At 32.4% G+C, this 18,161-nt stretch overlaps 1 protein-coding gene across 2 annotated transcripts; it reads left to right on the top strand.

Annotated features, from left to right (window-relative positions):
- Positions 1 to 1,501: 1,501 nt before the first annotated feature.
- Positions 1,502 to 11,892, top strand: LOC106465037 (alpha-amylase 1-like). 2 transcript variants are annotated; one of them, XM_022392851.1, is made up of 9 exons: positions 1,502 to 1,800; positions 2,724 to 2,916; positions 3,335 to 3,483; positions 4,674 to 4,843; positions 6,520 to 6,673; positions 8,046 to 8,364; positions 9,009 to 9,387; positions 9,623 to 9,941; positions 11,268 to 11,892. In XM_022392851.1, the coding sequence occupies exons 1-9, from the start codon at positions 1,585 to 1,587 to the stop codon at positions 11,280 to 11,282; spliced, it is 1,914 nt and encodes a 637-aa protein (XP_022248559.1). In that variant the 5' UTR covers positions 1,502 to 1,584; the 3' UTR covers positions 11,283 to 11,892. The 2 variants fall into 2 exon arrangements, with proteins under 2 accessions (XP_022248559.1, XP_013780681.1); XM_013925227.2 differs by having other exon boundaries at positions 6,484 to 6,673.
- Positions 11,893 to 18,161: the final 6,269 nt, after the last annotated feature.

The following is an 18,161-nucleotide window of genomic DNA, read 5'->3' as shown; positions in this document are numbered from 1 at the left end:
GAACAAGATAGTTCTAGAAACTAGAGGGCGTGAGAATAGTCACGTGATCTCGATGACGCAACAATCCTTTCTTTCTTGTGGAGTCTGAGTGGAAACGATATAATTTTGAACCTTTTCAGTGTGGTTGGTGCAACCCCCACACAAAAACCTGCTATTTCCTCCTTTTTCGGCGTTAGTCAGATTTTTTTTACTGCTCTTACAACGTACAACGATACTGTCAATATGCTTTTAATCGTCTGCAGCAGTTAGGATCCAAAATGCTTCCAGTGTACCATGTGACCTACAAATTTGGGTACCTCCTATGTCGCATCTCTCTATATATAAGATTCTGATCCGGACACTTCATACAACGCTAAAGTATCTTCCCGAGAAGAGAAGAAATCATTTACCAAGAAGACATTTACCTTTCTGGACCACGTGTAGCCAACATGACAGTGAAGAAAATAAATAATCGAGGAAAAGATTATAAACTCTGAACCACTATCGAAGATAGAAAACGCATGATATGCCTCCATATCACACACTTAGTAACATAGTAAGGGGGAATTTGCCCCCGGACGTGGGGTTCGGTGGCGCCAAATTAACAACCAGTTCACCCATAATTTAGTTGTTCCCATAAGACTAATAAAGCTCATTAAAATGTTTTTGTTATGCTTGACATCAAATATTAGTATATCATTAGAAATATCATGCCTAGAGAAATCCATTGGTTTTCAGTGTTAGATTGATTATAATAAACTGACATCTCATAGATGATAGGAAATTTAGAAATTTTGTGAACACTTGACAATTTGAGGCCGTATTATTCAAACTGTCGACGGATTTTAGGCAGTCAAAATAATTCTGTCTCAGATTTATTTGTCCTATAACGATACCAATCAGGAAAGTGATAGTGCATTTTTATATTAATGTATAGTATTATATGCAACATAATTGTTATTCAAACCAGGGATATTAATTAGCTAATGATTCAAATTCATAAAGAATAAACAATAGCTTCCATTCGTCTGGCAGCCATTCAAGGGGCGACTGAATCAGTTAGAAGTTAGAAAGTAAGTCTGTAAAGTGCGGGTGGAGTTGGGGTTTTTTAGGGGGCGCAAAATTATGTTTTGCCCCCCGGTCGCCATACACCCTCATTACACCACCTATCATACTTTACCTTTAACATCTTAAAACTTATTATCTAAATATGTTAGTATTTTTTTATCTTAAAACAGAAGATTAAAACAATAAAATTGACAATGTGCTTAGCAGCAGTTCATTACACTTTAAAAGGGGCAAAAATATAATATTACCCAGTAGTTTTAGAAACTCAGTAATTTGTTGAAATATTCATATTATAGAATATAACATAAATAGTAACAATTGTTATGAATTTTTATAATGTAAATATCTTAAAAAATAACTTGTAAAATAATGCTTGATTATTCCCATTCGACGATTACGTTTGCCATACGGATTTAACCTCTCTTTCTTTTTTAAATTAACCACGGCGCGATTTATCACATTATACGTGAATATAACCATTAGGCATTGGTTACTAAGTTAGTGTTTATGTGAAATTGTATTTGTTATGTTATATTGATGTCAAAACCCGTTGTAGTTTTAATCTATTTTTATTATTTTGCTATCCAGATAAATGCGACTAATAACAAATATACAGCTTTAATAAGTAATGGAGTTTGTGAAATTAGTGTTTATCAGAACATGACGTTCCTGAATGGAGAAAAGGAAGAAAGATGCTCAAGGGTAAATACCTCAGAAGGTTACGAGAAATGCGCGTGTCGTACGTATCGAAGTGTAAGTTTTGTTTTTAGAATTAAATATTACTATTAGATGACACTATGTATAGTTTGGTGACATAGATACCAAATTTTGAGTTTGCTTTTAATTAAAAACCTGAAACATAAAATTATGTACACGCTAAAAGAACAAAATAGCAATTATTTCGTCACAATGTATTGAACTGTTACGTAGAGCTGTAACGATAATATGCTGACTCGAGTCGAAGGTTGTTTATAAGTTATAACGGTAAAATAGCCCAAAATTCTTTAATAATTAAAGCAGCACTATTGCTGCTACTGCTTAACTTATAGTTATTGATATATATATATAATCATGTTCGTTAATTGTGTGCGTTTTTGATTTATTCTATTGTTGAAAAAAGAAAAACTAAACCGTTCATTATCTAATGTAGGAGGTAAAGGGAGAATGCCCACTAATGCAATTAATTTGTTAAAAAGGATGACTATGCTGTGATACTATTACTATTAGTATTACTGTTAAGGGGTTAGTTTAAAACTTTTATTACATTTCTTATTCTGAGCATATGTGCATGAACAAGAAATTGGATTTGTATAAGTAGACAATTCTGATTTAGTAAAGTGAATCTGTGATACCTAACGTTACAAACTTAGCAGAATTATAGTTACCTGTATTATGTGCATAATATCCGAAGATTATTAGATATTATAATGAAAATTATTGTTTTATCTTTATAAAATCGTTAGAGTATGCTTATATTCCAGCCAAAAAGAACGAATATCCTAAAATAATAATATCATTTATTGTAAACATTTAAATTTTGTATCAGCAAATGAATATACTTGTATGTTCATTTATATCTTGTACATTTAAAGAAGTACTGTAATGAAAACTATTGGTTTAAACCACTAGTATGTTTTAACATACAGAAGGCAAAATTTCTCTAACCTTTTCTACAGTTCCAGCCAATATTTGACAGTTGCAGCCATTTTGATGTGGATGATGGAGACACTTCGAAAGAGAAATCTAAAATTTCAGCAAGTTCAAGCTCCACATCTCGACAGCGGATCAGCATTCGACTGCCTGGTTCTCTATATAGAATCCAGTTTCGATTTCAAAGGTGGCGAGATGTAGCATTACGTGGAATAAAAGGTAAATATCTTGTGAAAAAAAATCACAAACTTATAACTTGAAAAATTTAACTAACAAGTTAGAAATGTTATCAAATTACTGAACATAGAAAATATGGATTAGCTTTATTCAATTTTTATTGTAGCTGGTTTTATTTACTAATACAAGTATTTCAACTAGATGCAAAATTTACAATATTGGATGCTGTCTTCATTTTCCTAGTTTAAAGTTGTACCTGTAAACAGCTTTTCTCAGTCTTTGATCCCAGAAAGTCAAATATTCAGTTTTCCTGGCATCATATTTGCAATAGAAACTCTCCTATTGATGTATTAAAAACAAGTGTAGACAGACAAATGGTCTTATCTGGAGTTTTGCAAGTGATGGAAATACTACAATACAAATTGTAAAATATTGGCACAATATACTTATATTTCAATAGGCATAGGAGCCCAAGCTCCTGGACCATACCATGATATTAAAGCAACAGATGGAAGAACAGTCATTGTCCACCTGTTTGAATGGACATGGTCAGCTGTTGCAGATGAATGTGAACGATTTTTAGGACCTGCTGGATATGCAGGTGTTCAGGTAAAAGAGTAAGTTTTTTTTTCCATTTATTATATATTGTGTGTAGTTTTATAAATGTGGTGCTGATTTTATTTACATAAAACTGACTTCTGTGTATCTAAAATAATATCAAAACTTGTAAGAAAATTCAAGATAATAAGTACTTTGCTCAAAATAGAAGTATTTAAGGTAATTGACAAGTCTGAATGTATTGTGACTTTCATTTTTAGCTTGTTAGATTTGCCTTTTGAATTGTATATCACTTATTGCTTGAACTGTTTCACATATCACACTTGAGGATTAATTTCTAAAAAAATATTACATTGTGTAGTTTACCTTTTAGAGAAACCACTATGTAGGAAGCAATGCTGAATAATCTTGTTGTGAAAAAGCTACCTTTCAGAACTAGCTCTATAAAAACCAGCATGTAGAAATAACATGAATTACATGCATATGTATGTATATACATGTCTGTCTGTCTTACAGTTTTTATCATTTTATGCACTTGCCTATGTAGTGATCAAACAATTTACCTAGAGTAAAATGTGCAAGATGTCATAAACCCTTAAATCTTATCATGAAATGGTTCCAAATAGCAGTTCATGAAACCTGACTAGGATGATCAACTTTGCATAAAAATCCAATGAAACTGATATCCTGAAAGACACATAACAAAGTTTGAGTTTGAATCGTCCAGAATTGGAACTCTCATTGAAACGTTTACAAAATATGATCATTAATTACTAGTGTTTTAGTGTGTGAGATTATCGTATTTCATATGTGATGCCACAAATGAAGCCAAGTTTTATAAATTGGGTGAACATCTTGGAGTCGTAACTATTCTTCATTTTTAATAAAGCTTCCAATTTCGACACACACGCAATCAAGAGTGCAATATGTGTCATCAGGATGCAAAACCGAATTAAAAAAAAACACTTTTGGTTTGTACTGCTCTTTTAAAATTAATTTTAAAAAATGTAACATATTTTTTATGTTGACTTGTATTTGCTTACTTTCATCTACAAATGTAGAATAGTTTTCTCTACTGTACTTCTAGAGTGTTTGCAAAATTTCAAAGCTGTTCCTTTGTACATGATTATATTCAGATTTCTGGATGATCTGTCAAAGTTTGCAGTCAAGAATTGTAACTGTATCTATTAACCCATAATTTTATTAATGTAATAATTTTCAATGTTTCATTGTCCTATTAGATATCACCACCAAATGAGCATGCCATTGTAATGAGTCCCTACTGGAATGTGAAAGTGAAACGTCCTTGGTATGAAAGGTATCGTCCAGTAAGTTATCGGATTGTAACCCGTAGTGGTGAAGAGGAGCAATACGCTGATATGGTTCGTCGTTGTAATATAGCTGGTGTTAGGTAATCTCTTAAAATTTTGTCCTCTCTCTTTTTTTAATGAGTTTCAAAAATTTTGATAGAATTTTGTCTATTATTCTGCATGTTGTTATTCAAATATCTTTACAAATTTCTGAAATTATGTTTAAAACAGTCTATATAACTTAGACCTATTTAGTGGAATGTTTTTAAGTTTAATAAAACAGTGCCTAAAATCTGGTTTGAATTTTTGATACTGTGTGAAAATAATCTTCTCACTAGTTATAAATCTGTAGAATTAATGTGTTTGCATTTACTTTTACTTGGAAATCATAGATATTTAAGAATTTGTTAGCACTGCAAACAGCTCTGAATACAGGTAAGTTTGCATGGATAACTTGTTGGCAAACTATTTTTTTCATTTGCTAAAGGCATGACTGAAACATATTTTTCACTTTACATGAACTGTGGTATACAGGGTCACTGATGTCATACACTAGAATCATATATGAACAAATTTCAGGTTCTGAAAATGTTATAGTATATCAAACATGGATAGCAATGGAAACTGGCAAATACAAGTGAACAAATAAAACAAAATCTTTATTTACAACAGTGAAGATTTTGAACCAGACTGGCTAGCTTTGATATTTCTTAGATTGACTGCAACTTGCTGCTGGGATGAAGAGCATGATTAGACAACTGTGTCAGATGAAGATAGAGTCAGTGCAAAAGAGACCCAAAGTCATAGAGATATCCCATTTTTATGTCACACTGAGGTCCTAGTGTGATATCCTACAATCCCTTAGATTACCTACATTAATGATCAGTCCAAATAAACATGTACAATGGAGAGAGCCCTTGGTTTGTACTAACTTTTACAAGTATTTGTGCCACCCTTTAGACTTATCCTACTCAAGGGAGTAGACGTAGGGTCAAGATAGTACAAGTTTCTGTGGAATAGCCTGTATAGTATGTTATCTTTACTTAAACAAGAAGATTAGTGTTTGTTTATGACCTTTGTACATCTGGATTACCAGGAAGACTATTTGCATACATAACACCTTTATCAGTTCATCAGTTATCAAGCAGTTGAACTCTTGTTATTAACATTCTGTTTTTTGTGCCTAATTATAAAAACAAATTACTCAAATATCTTTTAATATGTACACATATCTATATAAAAAAAATGTACAGTTACAGGAATATAACATTAGCACTTATTATCTTCTGGTAATATCACATTTAGTGAGGTTTAGTTAAATAACTTGTAAAGACATACTTTAAAAGAAGAAATTTAAAGTTACTTTCTATCAATTTTGATGTAGAAAAAAGAAAGTTGAATGTTACATCAGAAAGCTTTCCTGATGTTCTTAAGTATTATTGATTTTACAATGTACAAGTAGCATTTGGTAAAAGCTATTCTATTATGACAATAACTGACGTTATAGTAGCTAAGCTGCACTGGTTAAAATTATTTTACTTATTAAGAATTGATGGAAAAATTATTTGTTCCAAATGTGTTGAATGATTAGCATTTCATTTTGATGTTTTGTTTTAGAGCATGAAATATGAATTATTAATAATATAAACATGAAATTATGTCTCACAAGAAAAAAAGTTGTGTATTTACTTGCAACCTCTCTTTGTCAAACTAAAAACTTGGTTGGTTTTTTGGTTTACAGAATCTATGTTGATGTTGTTCTCAATCACATGTCTAGTTATATGGATGAACAGATCAGTTCAGGAGGGAGTTACTTTGACCCTAAAATTCCTTTGTATGAAAGTGTTCCTTATGGTCCTCACCATTTCAATTCCAGGCGGAAGTGTGGTACTCGCAGTGGAAATATTGAAAACTTTCAAGATGTTTGCCAGGTCTTTTTGATAATTTAACCTTTTGTACAGTTATCAAAGGTCCAGCTGTAATTTTGTTTATTTGGTTTGCTGAAAATTTTAAACAAACTTATCAAAATGAAATATAAGGTATGGTTAGAGGATTATTTCTGCATTTATTGAAAACTAGAAAGAAAAACTGTTTGGTTTGTGAAAAATATAATTTACTAAACTCTGACAGTAATCCTTGGTACTGTAATGCACCTGCAGGTTTATTAGAAAGTATGAATTAGTAATAATTAACAAACAACAGTTTGTAAGCATGATGATACTTAATGTAGAAAAGCATACTTTTTTTAAACATATATTTTCTACAATGAATATCATTGTGCTTACAAATTGTTGTTTGGTAATTTTTTGATGTATTAGGATCATGCTTTTCTTTACACGACAATGAATTAGTTAATCCACTTTTATTGAAAGTTATTTTGATTTCTAATACTTTGTAGCTGACATACATTGCCCTCTAATGAAGTAGGACTTCAGAATTATGATAACTGTATTGATACTTATTGAAAATGCCATAGTAAATGCAACATTTCATTGTTTTGTGTAAGCGTGTATCAAGTATTTTATCGGGCATTAAAAGTCTTTGGTGTGGAGTGGTGACGTAATACTTGTGTAATTTATTAAGTTATGGAAGTTTTTTTTTTGGTATATGTAATAAAGGTGTTACTGAAAGTGGTAATATTTCATTGGAAAGCAGAAAAAAAAATGTTCACTGAAAAAATACTTCTGTTTATTTAAATGTATTAAATCGTTCTTGTAAAGATTTCTAATGTGTCAAAAAAATATTTATATTTTGCATGATCTATGAAAAACATTGTTGACATGTTAAATTGTAATTTCCACTAACAGAGATAAAGTTTGTAAGGTAATGTTCCTGTTATGTTCACATGAGAACAGAAAATAACAATTTAAGAAGGAAAAAACAGATCTAAAAACGTGTTGTGGCATTTCAAGTATTTTACAATAACAAAATATTTCTGACTGAAATTATAAAAATACTTCAACACATATTTTTTTCTTAATAACAGGTAAACCAACTTACTGCAAAAGATTATTGTGAATAATTTATTAACTATTAAGAATTAATGACCAAATTCAATTAATGTATACATTTTTAGCAGTATAACCTATATAAATTTGAAAAAAACATTCCCCAAGAAAAGGTAAAAAATAGGAATACAAAGCACTTACTCAAATGTAAAATGTGACTAGTTTGTATGCTAGAAATCTGCCTTTCTAAATAGTTCTGACTTTGAAGGTTTTGTTTTATACTTTTTAGAAAGTGAACAAATATATTTAGTTTACTTATGTCATCTTCTAATTACACCATTGTTTTGTTTCAAAGCTTCGAAACTGTCGCCTATTGACACTAAATGACCTCGATCAGAGTGAAGAGCACGTTCGAGTCAAAATGGTGGGGTACATGAACCACATGATTGAGTTGGGAGTAGCAGGTTTCCGAATTGATGCTGCCAAACACATGTGGCCAAGAGATCTTCACATTATTTTTGACAGACTGAACAATTTGACTACTGAATTCTTTCTCCCATCTACTCGACCTTTTATATATCAGGAAGTTATCGATACAGGAGATGACCCTATATCAGCAGGAGAATACACGAGGCTTGGTCGAGTCACAGAGTTTAACTATGGCATTGTTGTAGGTAGGTGACTTATATAAGAATTAATAAGATATTATTTAATATATATTCTACTTCTAGAATCTAAACAGAAACTTAAAATTTCAGTTGCTTGTTACAGTTAATGATTATGGAACAGTAAAAAAAACAAAAAAACAACAACTAAATTTAGTTGGGTGAGGTGCGAGTACAGATTTTGTTGAACTATAGAGTAAATGACTCTTAATACGAAGTGAGCTCGAAACAGTGCAATTACCCAAAAAAATATTGCTTCGCATACTACGATTTCTCAGAAATGTCAAAGGTATTTAAAAATAGAATAGTCAAATATAGAATAAATTAATAGTTTTCATTTTTTGATAGTGCTGTAAGAAAATCAGAATGAATTGGTATTTTTTTTTTCATAAGGTATATAATTTTGCTATTGTTTGTTCACATGGTCATTGAAAAATTATTAATACATTAATTGTACTTGCTTTTACATTATTTTTCTGAGATCTATTTAAGTCTAACTGTTTGGTAACTCAACTTTTGAATTGTCTGTAATATGTGGTGACTGTTTAATGAAAATCATCAAAATTAATTCTTACCTAGAAAATGTTTATATTTTTTTAGGTCAAGCTATCTTGAAGTTGAATGAACTAAATTTGACTCAAATCTTCTTTCAGGCCAAGTTTTATTGAAGCAGAGGGGACTCAAATTATCTCATCTGAAGACTTTTGGTCAAAGATGGGGACTTCTACCTTCTCATCATGCTCTAGCATTTGTGGATAATCATGACAACCAACGAGGTCATGGATCTGGACAACAGTACCATGTGCTGACTTTTCGAGATGGACAGCTATATAAAATGGGGGTGATATTTATGCTAGCTTGGCCCTATGGTGTTGCCCGTATAATGAGCAGCTATTGGTGGGATCAGGATATTCAAGAGGGTCAAGATCAGAATGACTGGGTAGGTCCTCCACATGATACAGCATGGAATATCAGTCCTCCAGAGATCAACCCTGATGGAACATGTACGAATGGATGGATCTGTGAGCATAGGTACATAACTGTTGTAATATACTATTTTTATTTTAAAGCTGTACAAACAAATATATTAATTGCTTTTATATTATATTGTGAATTTTTGATTTTTAGTAAGATATGAAACAATTTTTTTTAACTTGTAGCTTTCAAACATAAAATAGCAGATTATTTTATTAACTGAGTGAGACAGATAGTTTATGTCAATAATTATTGCTGATTTTGAATACCAGTATTTGTTTTCTGACTGTAGATGGATGGAGATATCAAACATGGTTATTTTTAGAAATGTCGTTGCAAATGAACCAGTCTTGAACTGGTGGGATAATGGGAATCATCAAATAGCATTTAGTCGTGGCAACAGTGGCTTTATCGTCATAAACAATGACTCTACTGATATAGACAGAACATTTTTTACCGGACTTCCACCAGGGATGTACTGTGATATAATTTCTGGGAAAGTCACTGCAGCAGGGTGTTCTGGTCAAACGGTCGAGGTGAATGAATCTGGAATGTCACGTATAGTGGTGTCTGTAGCCACCAATGTTCCTGTGGTTGCTATACATCTACAGGTAGGTTTCTGATTATTTAAGTAATAAATATGACTTGTATAATACTTGTATAAATTATTAATTTAATCACATAAACATAGGCAACTTTTTAAAGTACTTCCTGTTTATGTATCATAATTTGGCTTTAAAAAATATACTGTTTGTTTAAGTCACATGTAAATAAAAAATATTTTTTTAAATTACTCCACAGAAAGATGTTATTTTTTACATTATTATTTATCACTGACATATTACTACAAGTTCTGTATCTAATATAGATGTTAATGTTTACTTATCTCAAATTCTGCATTCCAACCTTACTGCTTGGTTGTGCCAGTTAGTGACATATTTTAACATATTCTTCGTCACTTATTATTATACCATTTTATTAGGTGTTAATTAGATGCAGAGTGACTGACCAATGTTATTATACATTAGGTAATATATTTTTCATAAATTGAAATGGAACATTTTATTATAACTCAATTACAAGCTAAAGTGATGTTAGCTGGGTAGTATTATGAAGAAACGTTCATTTTGTGCATGATGTGCAGGACTGGAAAATTTGAAGGTTGAGGGGAAAATACTTTTGGAAAAAATGTGGCTACCCTGATGTACATATTGCTCTGAATAACTAGTCTAGTACAACATTTGACATAAATTTTGGCATTCAAAAAATTTTGCATTCATTATGCAAAACATTGCATGTAGTGGGCACAAATTTGTTCAAGCTTTGTTGGAAATAACAAAAGTGTGTGTACTTTGTATATGCAGTAACTGTATTTGATGGACTGACTTTCAGACTACTTGAATGGCTCACATTTGTCAAGATAAGGTAACTTCCAATGTGTAGTCTAGTGCAGGCTGACCCACTGGGACACCATGAAATATCACAGTGGGCCTCTTGGAATAGTACATAAAAAATAAAAAAAAAAGAATGAATGACCTTTCAGAACAATAGAGAAATATTTATTTGTCTGTTGTCATCACCTTAATGTTTAAATTGATATGTATATATATATATATTGCTTTTACTAATAATGCTGTGCACAGAAAAGGATTTACTTGACAGTTTTATGTTGGAGGTATTATCTCCTATCTTATGAAGGTCTCTTCTTAGTTTTCAAAATTACTGATTATCGAACTATGTATGACTGGTGTTTTAACATTAAATTACATATGCTTCTTAAGAATGTATTTTTGTTATTTGTATAACAAATTTGTGGGCCCCCTCTACCTTTTTTCCATGTAGGATTTTAGAGTACAGTCTGATCCTGTGTGTAGTTTTATGTAACCTATATGTGCTTGAAAAGTTTTGTTAAATTTATTTTCATTCTTCTTCTGCAGGCAAAACTTGTATGATGTCATGATGAAGTGAAAATCTTCCATGCTCAGGAACAGGAGAAAATATTTAAAAAAAAAAAGGTTTATTGTGTCTTATCCATGTTACAATTTACCAGTAATCTACAGTGAAATTTCACATGGTTTAAACAAGAATATACCAATATAGTTTCCATCAGATACTGTGGTTGTACTGGACATCCATTTATCCTGTAGCATCATGTAGTCATTTATGTACCTTCGTAAAGTACTTGTGCAAGAGTTTGTCAGTTAACTATGATGATATAAGTCGTTTAAGAGGATCTGATTTAACTACTACAGCATGTATATATATATTTGTATATAATTAACAAATATTATTATTTGCTTAAATGCCTTGAAGTTTGTTAATCCAACTAATGGATACATTTCATCTTATGAAGGCCATTTTAAATTATATAAAGATCTCTAAAAGTGGTGTTGTACATAACTTATAAAATGTTAACAATGCTATAACTATACTGAGTTTATTAGGAAAGTAATTAAGAACACTTTAACATGTTATGATATACCTATGGAAGTAACAATATCTTGTATGATTCTGCTGTATACTCAGTTCTTTAAGTTAAATAAAGTGATGTCATAACTCTTATTGTTTTCGTGTTATTAAATGATAATATTTAAACTTCATTGGTTAGATTGTAAATGAGCATGTTAGCTGATGTGTATTCTGTAAAGCAGTTACATGTTAACTCAAATTTTTATTTGAAAGAATAATTGAATATATAGAGGTAACACATCTTACAATAAAGTTACAACACAATTTATTAATTATTCTTTAAAAACACACATATTTTTAAATGTCTGTATTCTAGTATTTTAAATGGTCATATACAAATAGGGTTTTATTAATTTTTATATGTACGAGTAAGTGTCTTTGCCTCGGGTTCATCGAGGGTCAAATTATAGATTGCTTTGTTGCTTTTCATTTTGTAGCTAAATTACCATTCAGTTAATTGAATACTTACAGAAAAATTTGTAATGTCTATAATAATAATAATAATAAATAAAGACTAAAGAGATGCAAAAACATTTTAAGACGTACATAATTCAAAAGTTAAGGGATATAAAAATACAATCTTCCAAAACTCGTAGAATATGAGTCTAAGGTAATCAAAGTTCTCTAAACTTAGAATATGAAGTATAAAAGTAGGTATTGTGTAAGGGAAAGAAAAACCAAACTGGGTGTTTTCTACATAGTTAGTGGACACCCAAATGGGTGCCTAGGCCCATACCTAGTAAAGTCAATGATAACCCACCATATGGCTAGGCTCCTACCAATTACAATCACAAAATTGAAAGTAATATTTTGTGTAAGCATGCATACATGTCATGTGCACATACATGGGTAACAACTCCCTACATATGGTTTCTTTATGAAATTTTTGTCTGTTTACCGTTTTTAAGTGTCTTCTCCAGTGCCACACTAAGAAATTTCAGGGCCTCCATGCACAGAGGACTTGGGAGCCTTCTTGTATGACAAAACTAACATTTTTTTGTGTTTTTGTTGTTGTTGTTATTACATAAGCAGTCCTAAGTAGGCCTCTTGAGCTACCATTCCTTGGTACATTGCCCCTTTCACACCCTCTTCAATCTTTTTTGTAAATCTAATATGTGACCCTATGGTGATTATTCCATGTGGCTTTTACCCCTTACTTTTTAACAAAGGCCCGGCATGGCCAGGTGGTTAGGGCGCTCGTCTCACAATCTGAGGGTCACGGTTCGAATCCCCGTCACACCAAACATGCTCGCTCTTTCAGCCGTGGGGGCATTATAATGTGACGGTCAATCCCACTATTCGTTGGTAAAAGAGTAGCCCAAGAGTTTGCGGTGGGTGGTGGTGATGACTAGCTGCCTTCCCTCTAGTCTTGCACTGCTAAATTAGGGACGGCTAGCGCAGATAGCCCTCGTGTAGCTTTGTGCGAAATTCAAAAACTTTTTAACAAAATTCATGTACTTGACTGACAATTGTGTCTGTTTGCTAAACACTGTATTTCAACCACGTGCAATATTTCAAATGTAATTCTATTAGTCTGTGTTTTTTTCCAGTTTTTATTCACGTTCACAATCTCCACATTTGCACAGTTTTGTACACAGTACCCCTTCTCTCACACACTTGCATTACCCTCTACAGTCTACATTCTTTATCTGCTTTGCTTCCACATTTTACAAATTCGAGGCAGGATTCGGATGCTTCTGGAAGTATAATTTAAAAACGTTCCCACATCTCTATAGGTCATCTCATCCATCCTCGTTCAAGGACAAGACACCAATATCTGTCCCTAACAATGTCCAGCGTGGTATGCAGCTCTTTTAATGTGTTGATGTAAAGATGCAGCAGTTGGAGGAATTGCATTGATTGACCTGCCTTTATTTGTAGAGTTTTTTGCAAGCCTAGTTTACAGTTGTGAATCTGCTTTCTCTGTTAAACATCAGTATTATTAATTATGTCAGAAAAACACGTAGGTTCAACAAGTACTGATACAAAATGATAAAAGCCCTATAACCCGAGCGCTTTTGAAAGGTTTTCGAAAGCGCTCGGGTTATAAGGTTTTTATCATTTTATACATCAGTATTACATACTTTTCTCCCAAAGTCATCCCCTCCTTTATGGTATTTTGATAGGAACATTGTTCAGAGTTTTCTTTCTCCTGCTTGCAAATGCAGATGACTGGCCACACCCAGTGAAGGCATGAAATAGAAGTAGAGATCTAGCATTCTTTGGTACTAATGGTTGGAAAATGACGTGTACAAGGAAGTACCAACTCCAAATGCAATCCACAGTTCAATCAGGTTCATGTGCTAGACAATCTACAGATATAACGAAAAGTAATTTTTATTCATTTAGAATGAAGCAGGACAGTTTAACATTAACAGTCATTTGCATTGATGCTAACAAAACAATACATAGACGCAGGAACAAAAAATAGTGTGTCAACACAATACATAGCTCGCTAATGCCCATTTTGAAATCTTTATGTATGATACAGATAAAGTATGATTTTTAATAATAGTTAAAATATGTGAAACGTGATTTTTATGTAAAGAATGAATAAAATTACATTTTGTTTTGAGTAGAAAATTGACAGATTTTAAAATTGTTTTAATGTTTTACTGCTGGGCTGTGAAGAGTAGTTGGAAGATGCAACCTCAAAAATCACAACAGAATACATTCAATAGGGTCCGAGGCCCCAGCCGCCACACAATCCCATCCAGCCCATGGCCCCACATACCGTAAATGTGCCCCTGGCTTACACAGATATATTAGTGTTACTAGTTTGTTCATTGTAATTTTATAATGTTTATACTGTTACGACAGCGGAAGTCACGTGTGATAGAGAGATGCCTCTTTGTTAGTATATAAGCCTGGCAGGAAATCCTGCGGGAATGTGTGGATGGTCAAGCGAACAGTAGTCACGGTGAGTTTCGGGTAATTTACGATTCTGTTTCGAACTAGTGTGTGTTTTGCACTCGTAGAGAGTGAAGTTATCAAGATTGTGAATAGCTGTGATTTATAGCGTGTATTATACAAGTTATTAAGTTTAAAGTGACGAGAAACGTATTGACTGTGGAATTACTGTGTACTAAAAGTTTGTATCGAGAAATAATAAACTGGTTTAATCAAGAAAGGACTTGTATCGCTTAAGTTCCTCGGAAAGAATTTCTACCGGAAATTTATAAACAAGTAGATAAGTAACAATACAGACCACGTTTACTTGTAAATTGTACATAATTGTAGGCCTACGAGACATATGTTTAATTTAACTTTGGTAAATAAGCACGTAACTCGGTAAGTAACTAAATAATAGAACAAAAGTGTACCTGCTTGTTATACTTAATATTAACTGACACTCTTACGAACTAACTACTCATTGGTATTTATTATAACTAATGCATCTAGCTAGATAGATCTTAGTTGAATTTATTAGACTTTAGCTTCAAGCTCCCTCTAGCGAACATCTAAATTAAAACGTTGAAGATTTAGCTCACAACTACATAGTAAATTCAGAGTTATAGTCAGACTCAGACAAAATCTGCGTAGAATTTTTCCATATTATACTGAATATTTTACCCAAACTTGTGAACATTAATTATTTTGTGTGAATGGCTATGCTGTTTTAAGGATAAAAATAATATAAAACATACTGTAAAAATGATCAAAGTTTAGTCAAAGAATAAAGGAGAAATGTTAATTTAGATTTACTTACAACACTGCCTAACCGCGATGATATATAGATCTTAGATCGAAATGATGTATTTAAGTGTTTTACACCCACAAAAAGAAACCTATCATTCTATTGGTAGTTGAAGAACTTGTAGCATTTCGCCACAATTAAATTCTTCGTATTATTAGCTGACACTGGGCAGCTAGTACATAATTGAATAGAGTTGTTTAAATATTTACCTATACAAACAAATGAGAATGATAGGTTTCTTTTTGTGAGTGTAAAACACTTAAATACATCTTTTCGATGCTTCACTACTATAAAAGCTTGGTTTGGTCCGCTATTTCATTGGTGGTAGTGGCTAGGGTTACTGATGAGGAGTGGAATTCTCCGAATCTAGTCTGGCTCACAGACACCCCCCACCTCCCCCAATGAAAGAATGGACCATTCCAAGCTTTTACTTGTTGTTAAACAAATGTTTAAACAACTCTATTCAACTTATCTTAGATGTTTGCTTGCTAGAGGAAGTTAATCGTGATGATGATGCAATATACGTAGAAAGTTCATGAAAGCTAAAGCCTCTGTAGAATCTCGAAATTTTGTGCAGTATGTAAAAACAAAGGAACAATATAAACACGAGACTCAGTGAACTGTTTAGTAGGTTAATAAGTATTCAATGAGTAATTCAGTTCAGTGTTAGTAGTGACAGTTATCGCGTCTGTTCAGTTACTCGATCGATAAGCAAAGAAATTCTGTAAGTTTAGTTGTGAGCGTACAAGAATTTAGGAGTTTCTGTCCAAATGTTGTTTGCTAACTTAAGTCAATAACTTGTGTCAAAATGAACGTAGCCTGTAGTAACAGTAATGTTGACTTCGTTGTACCCGCCTTTTTTTTATCTCTAGGGATAGTACCTGCTTCACCCACAAGCAAAAATGTTGTTGTTGTACAAGAAGGTCAATGATAGCAGTGTCCTTCAATGGTAGAGCAGTATTTTCCAAACTCTAGCAAGTTGATAGAGGTGTCGCGAGAATTTCTATAAACAAGGGTTAATTAAGAACATAAAAAAACTCTACAAAAAATACGCAAGTCGAGGTAAGTGGGTTAAGATGTCGTCAGTGAAAAAAGTTGGGAAACCACTGATCTATGTTCAATAAGAATAATCATTCACGTGGATAGTACTAGTTCATACGGGTAAATCTGTCATTTCTTGTTGTGTGAGAAACATTAGGTTTATGCAGGATCTAAAGTTTGTTGGTAGGAAGACATATTGAGGGAAAAATGCTGTTCATCAATCGACCTACCAGATTGCTAACACAAGTACACATACTGTGTTCATCCATTGACTTCAATAAAAATCGCTTTCATTTTGTATAACACATCGTGTCTAGTCTGTTTATTTCTTTTCTCGAACCGAGTTAGTTAAAGTAAATTCAGACTTCCTTGGTAATTCATCCTGCCGATTCTCTCATTATAAAGCGGATGTACCTAATATTCTTTGAGGAAACCAGTTTAACTTGAGAATACCATATAGTCATGACATTTGTGTAAATGGGATATCGCAAGGTTAAAAACATGTGCTGATCCTTTTATACAAGTAAAAGTTACATACTGGTTATAACAGACAGCTTAGCTTGAGTCTAAAGCTAGCATGTAAAGATTTCTATATGTATTTCTAGGAAGTTCGATTATTCATACAGGTGATACAGAAACCTGTACAAACTGCCTTGGAATGGTTAGGATTATGTATGTAGACAAGTAGTTAAGTATGTAACTCAATAACTTATATGATATTGCACTAAAGACTTTGACTGTCTATACAATTTGATATCCGTACAATTCTTTGTCTCTTATTTTGACTTATTCCTGTTCCTATCATCAGCAACCATATGAAGCTACTACAGAAATCGAGTAGCTGGTCAGTTGGGTGACGAACACAAATATTATTATGAATAAATATTTTGTTTAAGTTAATTTGAATTTGCTTGTCTTTTCTTTAATGTTCTTGTTTTTTTTTTTTTTCTTCTGCATAACTTTTCTGAATATACGTTTTTGCACATACTTTAGACTTATTTGGTGGATATCAAAATACCTGAATACCATATGTTTTAACTACAGATTTCTTCCTTAACAGTTTGTTTAAAAAAAAATCCCACTTTGAAAGTATAAAGAGGGAGGAAGTTATCATTAGTACTTTTTTTTTTACACTATGCCGATTGGAGTTGTTTCAAAAGCCATGTTGTTGCCAAACTATTAACCCTGAAAAACGAAAAGTCTGGATATTTCCAAATGAATCACCGAGCTCCAATACGTATTGAGTAAAAATGTACGAATATGATATAACGTACAACTGTACATTCATTATACTGAAAATTTGTACGGGGCTGTTAAAAACAGGGTCTTCATTTGGAGGGAGGCAATGAGAGCATCCCCAAAACTCGCTGGAATTTGTATGAGACATTTCTAGACAGGGTGGATTAACAAATATAGAATAGACGTAAATTACTCCATGGCGTAGGGCCCCTAATTGGAATGGACCCACGTGAGGTAACCTTTTTTACCCCCCCCCCCAAGCATTTTGTGAAGTGACGTTCCTAATTAAAAGTATTATTTAGTTTAAAATTATCATTTCCTAATCTAATAAGTGAAGTCATACATGACAAACTTCATTAATGCTGAACATGTTTTATTCATAGCA

Source organism: Limulus polyphemus, unplaced genomic scaffold (genome assembly GCF_000517525.1).
Source record: "Limulus polyphemus unplaced genomic scaffold, Limulus_polyphemus-2.1.2 Scaffold1815, whole genome shotgun sequence".
Lineage (NCBI taxonomy): Eukaryota > Metazoa > Arthropoda > Merostomata > Xiphosura > Limulidae > Limulus > Limulus polyphemus.
This window is presented reverse-complemented; position numbering and strand designations above follow the sequence as displayed.